The 12,774-nt window shown below is 50.8% G+C and overlaps 2 protein-coding genes across 2 annotated transcripts; both read right to left on the reverse strand.

Moving 5' to 3' along the window:
- Positions 1–888: 888 nt before the first annotated feature.
- Positions 889–5,951, reverse strand: LOC309682505 (C-type lectin domain family 17, member A-like; the record flags this gene model as incomplete). The annotated part of the gene is made up of 10 exons (XM_082496596.1): positions 889–1,133; positions 1,467–1,576; positions 2,062–2,231; positions 2,949–3,038; positions 3,716–3,778; positions 4,269–4,397; positions 4,502–4,552; positions 4,674–4,793; positions 5,418–5,468; positions 5,876–5,951. The coding sequence occupies 10 exons, from the start codon at positions 5,949–5,951 to the stop codon at positions 998–1,000; spliced, it is 996 nt and encodes a 331-aa protein (XP_082352722.1). The 3' UTR covers positions 889–997.
- A 987-nt stretch (positions 5,952–6,938) lies between these two features.
- Positions 6,939–10,664, reverse strand: LOC309682567 (C-type lectin domain family 17, member A-like; the record flags this gene model as incomplete). The annotated part of the gene is made up of 9 exons (XM_082496682.1): positions 6,939–7,112; positions 7,787–7,896; positions 8,698–8,849; positions 8,941–9,054; positions 9,455–9,544; positions 9,650–9,700; positions 9,885–9,983; positions 10,162–10,245; positions 10,565–10,664. 9 exons carry the CDS (start codon positions 10,662–10,664, stop codon positions 6,980–6,982), a joined length of 933 nt encoding a protein of 310 aa, XP_082352808.1. The 3' UTR covers positions 6,939–6,979.
- Between the last annotated feature and the right edge of the window lie 2,110 nt (positions 10,665–12,774).

The following is a 12,774-nucleotide window of genomic DNA, read 5'->3' on the forward strand; positions in this document are numbered from 1 at the left end:
GCCTAAACTCAGTTTCACTTTCTGCCCCGGCTCCTTTTTTTGTTGATTTTTACAGCAAATTTCTCAAATCCGGCTCAAATTTCACAATTTTTGGGACTGGGAAGGGGGCGGGGGGGAACTCCCCTGGTTAATTTTCAACCCAAAGAAGGAATTTTGTTCCCTATAACAAATCATCACTGATCGATAACGTAGAAATTCCCCCAAAAGTTTTATATTTTTTTTTTTTTGCGTTTAGCCCTTTAAAAAAAAATCCAACCAAAAATAAGCATTACGACCGCACCGCCGTTTTAACCAAACTCCTCCGATTCTGGCAGTTTTCAGCCACCGGGATGGGTTTGACGGGGCCACTTTATTTTGGGCCAAAAAAAGACGGAATGGATAGAAAAAAAACCAAACCCCAAACCCACACATTTTTCTTGGGTGAAAACGCGCTGAATGAAGAGACATCCAAGTGAGCAAAATTGGGGTTTTTTGGGGTTTTTTTGGTCACAGCTGGAGAGAGCTGGGTGCTAGTGCCTGGGGGAGGGATGGATAAAAATGGAAAAATCCATTAAAAATGGGGGAAAAAAAATGGATTTTACTGAAGTTGTCTTTTCTGAGAGTTAAGAAGAAGCCGTGCTGTGGCAGCAAAGTTGGGGAGAAAAAGGAGAAATTCAGCGCCGCCGAGAAAAACGCGACGGGTTTTGCGCCGGTGAGTGGGTCTTTAACCTTTTTGCTGTGGTTATTTTAACCGAAAATCCCTTTTTTTTTTTTTTTTTTTCTTTTGGCAAGTTTGGGGGGGGGGGGGGGTCAGAAGGATTTCATTGATTTTTTTATTTTTTTTTTTTCCAGGGATTTGTACATCGTTAATAGGCAAAAAAAAAAAAAAAAAATAAAAATAGGTGCGTGGAGCTTCCGGAACCCCCTGGAAGTGCGGAAAGTTTGAAAGGTACTTTTTTAGTTTTTTAATGGGCGCATCGAAATTCGCGTGGAACCGGGAGGGAAACAACCGCTGAGGTCAGCAATTCCAGGATTTTTCGCAAATCCAGTGGTTGGAGCGGGAACATCGGTCGTCGTTCCAGATGCCGCCGGGTCCGATGCTGCCGCAGTCCTTCTGGTCCTTCTCCTTGTTCTCCTTCCACGTGTTCCAGTAGCTGGAGCGGGGGAGAAAAAAGGGGGAAAAAGGAGGAGAAAAAGGAAAAGAGGAAAACGATACATTGAAAAGGAGCCGCGCGGCAGCGGAACTCGCAGGGAAAGGTAAAATTTGTATTTCGGGGGAGGAAAAACTGCTGAAAATCTCTATTTTTTTTATTTTTCTTTTTTTTAACCACCCGCAAGAAAACGCACCGATAAGACCATTTGGCCAATGTAAAACCCCCTTTGATTTACGTAAAACTGCAAAAAAAAAACCCATTTCGGTGGGTCAATTCACCTTTTTCTCTTTATTTTCTGATTCTTTTTCCATTTTTGGGGGGGGGAATTTTTACCTAAAATTTACCCGTTGGCCGTTAGTCCAGACCCAGGTGCCTTCCACCAGCTGATCCGTCACTCCCAGCCAGTACGTGTTGCTGTTCTTGATATTATCCTTCAGGAAATTCTTAAAAAAAAGGCGCAAAATTGGTTAAAACGCACCCGAACCCCCTAATTGCGGTGAGCTACGGAGCAGCGCGAGGCTTTTGAGGTCACCGCCGCGATATCTAAGCAGGTGTGGGGTTTTGTTGGTTTTTTTATGGCAAATTGTAATAATTTGGGTGGATTAAAGCAAAGCGCATCTGCAGAACTCCATAAAGATGTTGAATTATTTCTTTTTTTTTTTTTTTTTTGAGGAGTCCGTTTTAGCGCTTTTTTTTTTTTTTTTTCCCCTAAAAACAAGAAGTCATCGTCAACGGAATTCATTTTGACCGTCAACGCTTCTCTCCGCCTCCACATATCTCTGAGCCCGTTGGCCAACTTTGCTTAATTTGAGCCAAAAAACCAAATCATTCAGATTTCCTGTGTTGGCCAGAGTAGGAATTTCCCACGGAAACGGGTCTTTTGGGCCCGGTGTAAGCCGAAAAACTGGTTGTTTTTCACTCGACTGACCTGCTCCGGCTCCGAGTTGATGATGACCAAGTGGGCGCCCTGGTCGGCGCAGATCTCCTGCGCGTCCGACCAACTCATGGTCTCCGTCGAGAAGGAATAACAGCTTTTCTCGAAGGTCTTCCAACCGGCCGAGCACTTCTTGTCATCCGTGACCGATCTGCAGATCAACGCTGGACAGATGGGGAGAAAAAAAAACCCAAAAACAGAAAAAAAAAAAACCCAAACCAGGAAAAAAATCAGGTTTTCTCCACCGGGAAACACATCCACGGCTTCTTTAGCAAGGGGATATCTCAAAATTGGTGTCAATCACCCCACTTTTCCATCTCTCTGGATTTTTTGGGGTTCAAACCAGGAGGTTTCTCTCCCGGTGAAAAAAAACCAACAGGTTTTCTCCACCAGGAAAAACCTCCGCGGCTTCTTTAGCGAAGCAATAGCTCAAAATTGGTGTAAATCACCCAAAATTTCCATCTTTCTGAGGTTTTGGGGGGTTTAAACCAGGAGGTTTCTCTCCCGGTTAAAAAAAAACAGCTTTTCTCCACCAGGAAAAACCTCGGCGGCTTCTTCAGCAAGGTGGTACCTCAAAATTGCTGTAAATAACCCAAATTTTCCATCTCTTTGGATTTTGGGGGGGTTCAAACCGGGAGGTTTTTCTCCTGGTATAAAAAAAAATAAAAAAAATAAAAAAAATTTAAAAAATCAGGTTTTCTCCACTGGGAAAACCTTCACGGCTTCTCCGGCGGAGCCATATCCTCAAAATTGGTGTCAATCACCCAACTTTTCCATCTCTCTGGATTTTTTTTTTTTTGTTTGTTTGTTTGTTTTGATTTTTTTTTTTGGGTTCAAACCAGGAGGTTTCTCTCCCGGTGTGTCACCGTGGCGGTTTTTACCTGCCATGTCCTGCAATTCCTCGTAGTATTTGTGCACGGCGCTCCGCAGCCGCGCCTGTTGCCGTTGCGCCTCCCACAGCTCCTGCCGCACTGGGGGAGCGCAAGGAGGGGGTGGTGAGCGGCCGCCCCCTCCCCTCCCTCCTTTCCCCCTCTCCTTTTACCCAAATCTCAAGTTTTTCTCCCAGAACGTATGACCGTCCCACCGGGAGGAATCTCAAGCGGGGCTGTAAAATCTCCTACGTCGCCGGGCGGGTTTGTTTTTTTTTTTTTTTCCTCTTTGCTGCGGTACCACCCATATTCTCGTTTAATTAATCACCCGTTTGGCAGCAATTAAGGATTTTGCCAGTTATAGCTGATTTTTTGCAGAATTTTCGGTAGGATTTACATCCCTCCCGTCCTTTAACAGCGATAACGGGGTGGATTTTTCCCCCATTAAGACCCCAATGAGGATAAATCCCATGACATCCCAAGGGCTGATTTGCTCGTTATTTACACCCTTTTGGGGGTAATTCCTTCGGAATTGGGGCACGAGCTTAGTCGGCGTCCGATCTACATTATTTACCCCAGCGTAGCTCCTGGCGGAAATCGGCAATAACTCGGTCGACGCCAGCGTTGCTTTATTAAGCAGCACCAGAAGCCGCTCGAAAAAATAATTCCATTTTTCCTTAATTTACACCAAATGGCAAAAACAGTGGCAAAAGAGCCAAAACACCGGAAAAAAACCACCGTTAAAACGCCGTCGCAGTGACGCGAGTCCCAGGACCTACCGTTGGCTTGATTCTCCGAGTAGTTCAACCTCAAGAGCTTTAACTCTGCCATAATTTCCGTCTCTGAAATTAAAATGAAAGTAAAAAAAAACCAAAAACCCAAACCCACAGCTGGATCGTACCGAGCTGATTTTGCCCAATTTATGGCTTTTTTGAAAGCTGGGAGGGGCGGGGGGGAAATTCCAGAGGGGATTTTAAATTTGTCCATTTTATGGCTTTTTTTTTTGGGGCGGTGGGGGTGGGAACTGAGTGGGGAATTGCAGCGAGGATTTCCACCCGGGAGCGAACAGGGAACGCTGCCGGTGCGGGCAGGAGGAGGCAGCGCTGGGGGCGATTTGGTGAGAAAACCCCCAAATTTAAATACTGAGGTGGAATCAAAACGAACTCGTGACGACGGACGGGCTTTAGCTGCGATTCCCGCCTGGATGGACGCTTAAAGCGGGAGCCGCATGTTCATTTTAACAGTGAAAATGCCTTTTTTTTTTTTTTTTGGAGTGTTTTAACCAAATTAGCCGCTTTCCAGCCCGGCGGGGACCCTTCCGGGGACGCTTACGCTTCATCATGGCCAACGTGAAGAGCAGCACCCACGCGACGAAGCTCAGCGCTACCAGGACGTAGAGGACAACCACTGATGATGTCATCCTGCGGCTCCGTCCTCTGTCGCCTCTGGGCTGTGGGTCACCTGCGGAGAGCGGCGTGGGTGAAATCGGGGAAAAATCCCAACTTTTCGGGTCTGGATCCGGTCAAGGCCTCCGCTACGGGATAGCGGCATCGAGAGCGACTCACCTTTCTGGGAAGGACTCGGAGACGCTGGTTTCCCCGCCAGGATGTAAACCCCTGTTGGGAGGAAGGAAAGAGTCACTGGGGGGATGATTTTGGGGCATTTTAGGGCCAAATCCTGCCCCGCGGAGGTCCTCGACCGCAGAGGTGATGCGGGAGGAGGGGGGGTGGGTGCTACCGGTGCCTCCTTTGCTCCTCTGGCTCTGCAGATCTTCACCGATCGCCGGCGGCTTGTGGCCACGGTCCGACTCCGACAGGGAGACGTCATCGTAATCGTCCTCGAAGCTGTCCGGGGATGCTACGCCAGAGGGGAAAAAAAAAAAAAAAAAAAAAAAAACACCCAAAAAATGGGGGAAAATCAGGGTTTTACACCAATTTGGAATCCCAGCCATTAGCGATCGGCTCGATCCTTCGGAAAACAGGAAAAACGCGATTTTCCTTCCCCTTCGGGGCACCCGCAGCACCTCCGGCAAGGATTAAAAAACCCTTTTCTCAATATATATCGATTTTTATCATTTTTAGGGAGTTTTATTAGGGTCGCTCCGCTCTTTCGGAGCCGGGTTCTCCCCTCGGCTGCAAACCCAAGCCATTGCGCTGAAGTTCGAAGCTCGCCGCGGCGGGGAGGGGGGATGAAGTTGAGCCTTGCAGAGGTGTAAACACCATCTCTGAGAGCCAGGACGGAGCGACAAATTCACTCTCAATCCCCCCAACGTGGATTTCGGGGCTATTTTGGGGGTTATTTGATCTCGTTCGATAGAAGGAACCAAATCAAGAGAGAAACGCTGCGTAGAGCGAGACACGTTTGACCGACCGAGCTGAAAATAAAAGCCCAATTCGGCCTCGGGGAGGCACCACAGGGAGTTCTGCTTTTCATCCCCCGCTACGAAAAAAAGCCTGAAAAGGTGAAAAAACGATGACTTACCCGGTCTGAAGTCACCCACAGGTGACATTTTCCCAGCGACGGAGTAAATTCCTGCCAAAAGAAAGGAAAAGAGCGATGAGGAAAAGGGGAGGATCCTCAAAACCACCACTAGCGCTTCTTCTAACCCCGTTGCCGCCGGTGAGGAAGTTGCCGATGCCTTTTTTTTTTTTTTTTTTAATTTTTTAAGGCCCGGCATAGCGTTTATACCTGAAACCGGGGGCCAAACCCGGTGATTTTCGGAGCTTTCGAGCGCAGAACGGTACCCGCCTCGCTCCGAGCAACCCAAAAGCGTTTCGCCCGGCTCCCTCCGACAGCGACGCCCCGCCGGCGGACTCGGATGCCGCCGCGCTTTGCCGAGAGAACCGCCGCTCCCGAAAACCCACGCCGGCCACCCAAAAAAACCACACCAAGGACACGGAAAGGGGCCGGGAGGGGGGTGGGTGTCTCCCCAGTTTTACCTGCTTGTCTCACCAACCGCTTGGTGGGCGCAGGGGGGGGACCCAACCAGTTGCCGTAGGTCTCTTGCCGGGCCATGCTTTGCCGGGGGAAAGTAGCCGCGCAGGCGCCCGGCAAGGAGCTAAACCCCTCGGCACGCGTCCCGGCACACCCCTCGCCGCCTCCGGCACCCCATTTTGGCCAGCGGTTTGGCCCCGAAGTTTCAGTTCCCTTCTCGGCGTCGGGGCGGCGGTGACATGCAAAGGGGCGGCGAAGACGAGGGGCGAGACTCCGCTCTTCCCTCTGGAAAAAATACACTTTTTCAGCAGATGGCGGGGATTGGGTGAATTTGGGGACGACGGGTTGGGTTTTGGGGGGGAGAAACGGCGACGCCACAGGTGTTCTGCCACCGGCGGGGATTTGACGCCACTCCCACATGGGTTTGGGGTGGTTTTTTAAGGGATTATGGATAAAACGGCCATGGTGGCACCTACGGGTGTTAAAACACCGCGGCGGTGAAATCCCAAATCTTCCAGCGGAGCCGCTGTCCGTACCGGGAGGGGAATCCGGCAACTGCGGCCTTTCGTCAAAACAGGCGTTGCGCATCAGCGCCCCCGAGTTGAGGATTTGCATACGCGCCCCGAAAAACACATTCTCGCCTCGTTTTCACCTGTCTCTCTTCCCTTTTTTGGGTTTTGGTTGGGTTTTTTTACCTAAACCCTGGGAAATAAAGGTGCGCACCCGCCCTCCTCGGCACCGCATCGGCTGGATTTACGTGAGCTTTTTGCTTCAAATCGCAATCGAAGCGCTTTATTTATTCTTTATTACTTCCCCCCCCCCCCCCCAATTAACCAGCCACACACAGAGCCGCGGCGCAACAGGTCAGTCAACGCCTCGCAAAATGTTAACAAACGCCCCCAAAATCTCTAAATCCCCCCCCAAAAGTGACCCCCTCAAACCGTTCAACCCCTCGGCCACAGCGCTGTGTCCACCCCCAAGAAGCGCTTTTCGGGAAGCGGAGTACCCATTTTTGGCCACTTTTTTTCCACCACACCCCCCCCCCCCTTCTCCAGAGCCGTGCTTGGATTTTGCCGGGTTTTTACTGTTTTTTTCCCATTTTTAAGCCACTAGCAGCTGCGCTCACAGATCCAGGCTATGGGGCTGGAACAGGTGACGTCATTCCAGTAGCCGCTGGAGGTGATGGTGGCGCAATCTTCGCCGTGGTGGCCCACGTTGTTGGGTTCGCCGCTCTTCCAGAACCTGCGGAGAGGGAGGTTTGGGATGGGGGGGCACACCGGTTTGGGTGGAAAGCTCTCCGTTTGGGAACTTGTTGGATTTTGGAGTGGGTTTTCTCAAAGAGGGGGGAGTCAGGCGGAGGGCACGTCGGCCCCGCAGCACCTCCTGGGGAGGGCAACAGCCGCCTCCCAAAAAAACCCTTCTCCCCCCATTTAACGCAGCAGTGCAATTTCAGTGATTTTACCATTTTCCTCCCGTTTAATGGGAGAAAACTGCTCTGCTTTTACAACGGTGTTTTTCCCCAAAATCCCAAGAATGAGGAAAATCTTTGACTCAGGCTGTGGGGTCTCGGTTGAGCTGAGCCTGGGGGGAACCAAGCAGGCGCTGCGGCTCCTTGCGTGTCCCCACCTGCGTTTTCAGCCCTAAACCAACGAATTTTGGGGGAAAAAAAAGCCAAAATCTTGCCTGCGGCATGGTGGCTCCTCTTAACCTTTCCCTCCTCCCAGTGTTTTCAAGCGCCGCAGCAGCACGAAACTTATTTCCGTGCTTTTTAAGCACTAAAGCAGGGTACGGTGATGAGGGTGCGGCTGCCTTTTTTTTTTTTTTTTTTTCTTTTTTTGAGAAAAAAAAGGGGTCGAGGGAAGAACAGAGGTGATTTTTTGGGGGTGATTTATCCTCCGCTGAGGCTAAAAACGTACGCGAGAGAGAGGGAGCGTCCGTCCACCCATTGCCAGTCGCCTTCGTTGTGCGCGTCGGTCAGGCCCAGCCAAAACACTCGATTCTCCATGATGTGATTTGCCAGAAATTTCTGCAAATAGGGGAAAAAAGAAAAAAAAGAAAAAAAAAAAAAAAAAAGTGCAGCATCAGGAGGGGAAGTGGAAGGCACCGGCAAAGGGATTCAGTGGCGCCAGCGGTTGGTGACATCGGGAAGCCCTTGTCCCCTTGCAGGGGACAAGTCTGACGTGCCACAGGCGTGACAAAAAAAATGCAACGTTTCCCTTTTTTTGGAGAAAAAAAAAAAAAAAAAGTGCTGAAACTTCTAATATCTGGAGGGAGAAGCTTTTTTTTTTTTTTAAAAAAAAAAAAGTTTTAAAAGCTGGGTCAGTGAAAGCGGGCTCCTGAATGGGAGGCAGGGATCGTCTAAATCGGGGTAGAAATGGCAATTTGTGCACTGTTTGGGTTCTATTTCTACAGTTTGTTCCATAATTTCTGTAATTTCTAAATATTTTTAATAATTTCTAAACAACTCTCTCTCATTCCTAGATGATCGCGAGGAGGGATCCACCCCAAACTCAGGTGAGCACCTCTCGTACCCCGGGAGTCCCTCGGGGGCAGGGGAGCTGTTTCCCTGGGCTTTACCCCCCCCCCCCCAAAAAAAAACTTAAATCACACCAGCTGTTTTGGGGACAGACTCATGCAATTTGGCCAAATCACTTCAGAACCAAGTGGGAACCGGTTGCATTTTCCCCCCGCTTCCGCAGGCAGTCTTGAGTTGCCCATCTTTAACCTCCGGCTTTCCGTTTGCAGAATTGGGAGTGTAATATTCCTCAAAACTCATTAAATTTGGGTTTGGTTTTTTTTGCCTTTTTTACGGGGTTTCTCAGCTTACGTTTTCCTGCTCGGTGTCGACGATGGCCAGATGGGCGCCGAAGTTGGCGCAGTGTTCTTTAGCAGCCAGCCAGTGTATGGCAGCGGCGGAGAAGAAATAACAGGTTTTGGCAAACTGCACCCAGCCGGCGGGACACCTCGTGCAGAGGATTTCTGAGGGGAAAAAAGGGGGAAAAAATCAAAGGAAAACATGCGGAGGAGCGCAGCGGGGGGAAACGCCGGCTTGAACGTTTTTCCTCCTCACCTGAGAGGTTGCGCGTCGCCTGCAGCGCCGTGTCGAGGAGCGCCGACACGCGGCTCTGCTCCCGTTTCACCTCCGCCAGCTGCCGCAGCACCGGCTCCGGCGCGTCCCTTTCCTCTGCCGGGGAGAGAGTAAAAAGGTAATTCAGCCGCCACAAAGACCTAAAAAAACCCCCATTTTTGTCTCCCTTCCCCTTTTTCCTTTCCGTCCCGATTTCCACCGTGGCTTTCGCTGTGCGTTTTCCTGGTGCGAGTAACCGATCTCTAAAATTCAGACGGTAAAATCGCAAAAGGCCTTTCATTAAATGAGCTTTTTATCGTATTTATGAATAGACTGAAAAAGGCTTTTTTCATTTAATATTATACTTAATGAGCTCTCAAAATCATTAAGATTGGCTTTGTGTGCTCCCGGTGCACATTTTAGGAATCTTCAGAGTGTCTACCCAACACGGCGTGTTTTGGGAATCGAGGAGAAGGACTGAATATAACGATTTTTTCCATCAAAATCAGGCTCTCACCCAGGACGCGGAGGCGATCTGACAGCTCCTTCCCGCGCTCCGCTTCACGCTGCGTCATCTTCCACCGCACGGTCTCCATTTCTTCCGACACTGGAAGGAGGAAAAACTCCACTTTTGACCCTGTCTCGTCCCTGCCTGCCCCCGGTATTTGAGATTCTGCCCGTTTTTTCCCAAAACCTCATTTCTTTGGCGTACCATTCAGAAGTTGGCCATGAATCACCTTGAGCTTGGCAGAGAGCTGTTCATCTAGGAGGAAAATAAGAGGAGAAAGCTCAAAACAAGCCCTGACCATCTCTGTCGTGATGGAAAGCAGTTTTTGGTTCATTTTTTTGTTGGAAAAAGCACTCTGGGAAGCGGCGGGGGGGAAATCCATGCAGGTATTGAGGGTGCAGCAGGTTCCAGGGAACCATTTTGGGGCGAGATGTCGTACCGAGGGTGCGCTGGACCTCGGAGAGGTTGTGCCATGCCGTGGTGTGTCTGTTCTCGCTCCGCATCCGGGCTTGTTCCAACGCCTCCCACACCGCGGATACTAGGGGAGAGGAAAACAGTGCTCGCCTTCGCTCCGGATCCATCCCCGGAAAGCTCACGGGCTGCAAAATGGCCTTCGATCCTAACTCGGAGCCACGTTTTGCTCCGTCCGCTTGTGTTTGCCCCCCAAATCGTGCCCACACTTGGTGATAGGAGCGAGGGATGCGCGGCGGACTCACCTCTCTGGAGATTCACGATGGTGAGAGCCATGAAGAGCACGAAGGTGAGGGCCAGAAGCACGTACAGCAGCGCAACGGCTCTCTCTGGAGACAAAGCAAGGATGGAGAGCATTGCTGGGGTGAAATGGAGTGAGGCGGCCCCAAATAACTCCCCCCCTACCCCCCCCCCCCCCAGGTATTTTCTTAAAAAGCACAAAGAGGAGAGATCCCCCCCCAAACAACCTCTGGAGTGGCTCCACTGCCCTGTTGTCTGCATTCAAACCTCTTTTTCCAAGATTGTGACCCAACGGAGGAACTAGGCATCAAAATTTGGCTTTAACTTTGGAGAAAAACCAATTTAAAGATCTGAAACCCTCCGGTTTCACGTCTCTGGATCCTCAAAGCCGCTCCCTCACCCCGATACCTCCTTTAGGTGCTTTTCTGGGCTCTCGCTTCTCCAATTCCATCCCCTCGGTGAAATCCCATTTCTCATAGGTGCCGGCGGCATCTTCGCCTTGTGACATCTCTGATCCTTTTATTTTTCCTTTTGATATCGCCCCGATTTATGCGGTGGGAAAGATGCGTCATCTCATCCTGAGGGGGAAGGGGGGGGGGGGAAGGAAATGCTGGCATTTCATAATTCTAATTTCCTAGGAAAAAAAAATAATGCACAGTCAGGAGCTTCAGAGTGGCCAATATGCTTGGACTGCTCCTTGCCACTTGCCGCAGCCCCTTCCCTGTTGATTTTTTAGAAGAATTGGTTCAAAACCCCACTCTGCTTTCCTCAAACGAGGCTGACACCCGCCCGAGGAGGTGTGTTTTGGAGGCTTCGTACCAAAACAGCAACCGGTGTTCTCTGAGGCAAGCACCGAAATTCAGCTTTTTCTGTTTAGTTGTTTGGTGGGAATCCTTTAGCATTTTGTTCAGTGCTTTCGTGGTAATTTCTTGCATTATTAATACGAGAAACTTCTCATAGCGAAAATCCTCATTTTTTGGGGGAGGCACTGTTTCCTTTATTCCTTCTCCGGAAAATTCTTTCTGTTCCCCAAACGCCCTCAGGGCTTCAGGCCAGGCGTCCCCTGGGCTGGCTATCGTGGAAAACGAAAGTTAAAACTTACGAATAACTTCACTGTTGTCTAATTTCAGCTGAATTTCACAGAGGCACCCTGGGAAGAGCAAACGCAGCCAAAAGTTGAACATCTCTCGCTCTGGTTCCCTTGTTCTCGGGGCAAGCAGCTTCCTCCTTTCATCTGATTTCCCCTTTTTTGATCCCAAATTTAGGGGAAGTCGAGGCCAAACTTCTCCCCGGGGTGGCCGCTCTTGCCCATGGGGCTCTGGCGCTTTCCAAGAGGCAATGGAGTTGGGTTTGGGTGGAAACGCTGTGAATTCGGCCCATGGGCTCTCGCAGTGGTTCCTCTCTCTTCTGCCAGTGGGTGGTTTGTCTCGGTGGCGTGGAAGAGGTCTAAAAAAAAAAAAAAAAATCAAGGATGGTGCTTTTTAAGCTGAAAGCATTGAAAACAGAGATTAAAAGTCAGAAGAGGACTGAAAACGCCAGCTCCCACCCCTAAATCTCCCACATCCTTCTTTTAACCTTTTTGAGTGTTTTTTATCTATTTTTTTTTTAAATACTGAAGCTGGAGTAGTTAAACATCCCTTTAAGCTCCTAAAAAAACCCAAAACAACCCACTTTGTCACCCGCGGGCCCTGGGGACACCCCCAGTGTCCCACAGCCCCCGTCCCTGGGGACAGGAGGGCTCTCGGTGTCCCCGTATCCCTGTCCCTGGGGACACCCCACACACCAACAGGCCTGTCCTTGGGGACACCCCCGATGTCCCCCAAACCCCTGTCCCCGGGGGCGTCCCCGACATCCCCCAAACCCCTGTCCCTGGCTATCTGGGGACTCCAGTGCCCCTGCACCCCCGGGATCACTGGGGACCTCCAGTGGCCCCAAGGACCTGAGTCCCTGTGAAACCCGGGACCCCCCGTCACCCCTCATTCCTGGGGAGAGGAGTTCCCTATTGTCCCCAGTGCTGGGGACCTCAGGACCCCCCCGTGCCCCCACCCATGGACCCCTGGGGAACTGGGGACCCCCATGGCCCCCATACGCAGGTCCCTGTGGGAATAAGGGACCCCCTCATCACCCCAATACCCCCATCTTTGGGTAACCAGGGTCCCCTACCCGTCCGCCTTCCCTGAGGTAAATGAGAGTGACTCCCCACCACAGAGCTGCGATCCGCTACTCGACGCCCCATAGGTGGAGGCGTCTGCCTATCTTCGCGCGTCAGCTAATAAGAGCCGCAAATCTCCCAGGAAGGCGGGATCAGCCACCTGTGCTAGAGAGGTGCACGCCTCCTAGTCTCCGCGCCTCCATAGGCTGCCTCATCTGCTCCTCCGTCAGCGATTGGTAGAGTCTCCTGTCAATCAAATCCAAACCCCCTTCAGCCGAAGGGGAAGGGCTTGTTGTCCTCTCCTGTCAGCCAGGTGCCACTCTGAGCGAGATGTGGCAGTCGATTGGTCGCTCTACCTATCCATCATCACCACCTGTGCCTGCCATTCGTTTCTAAGCAAGGCGGTGCCCACCCCCCTGAGGTGGGGGGGAAAGCATCTCCTTGAATCTCATTTGAAGAGCGGCTT

Source organism: Vanellus vanellus, assembly GCF_965231255.1.
Source record: "Vanellus vanellus genome assembly, chromosome: 30".
NCBI classification, from domain to species: domain Eukaryota; kingdom Metazoa; phylum Chordata; class Aves; order Charadriiformes; family Charadriidae; genus Vanellus; species Vanellus vanellus.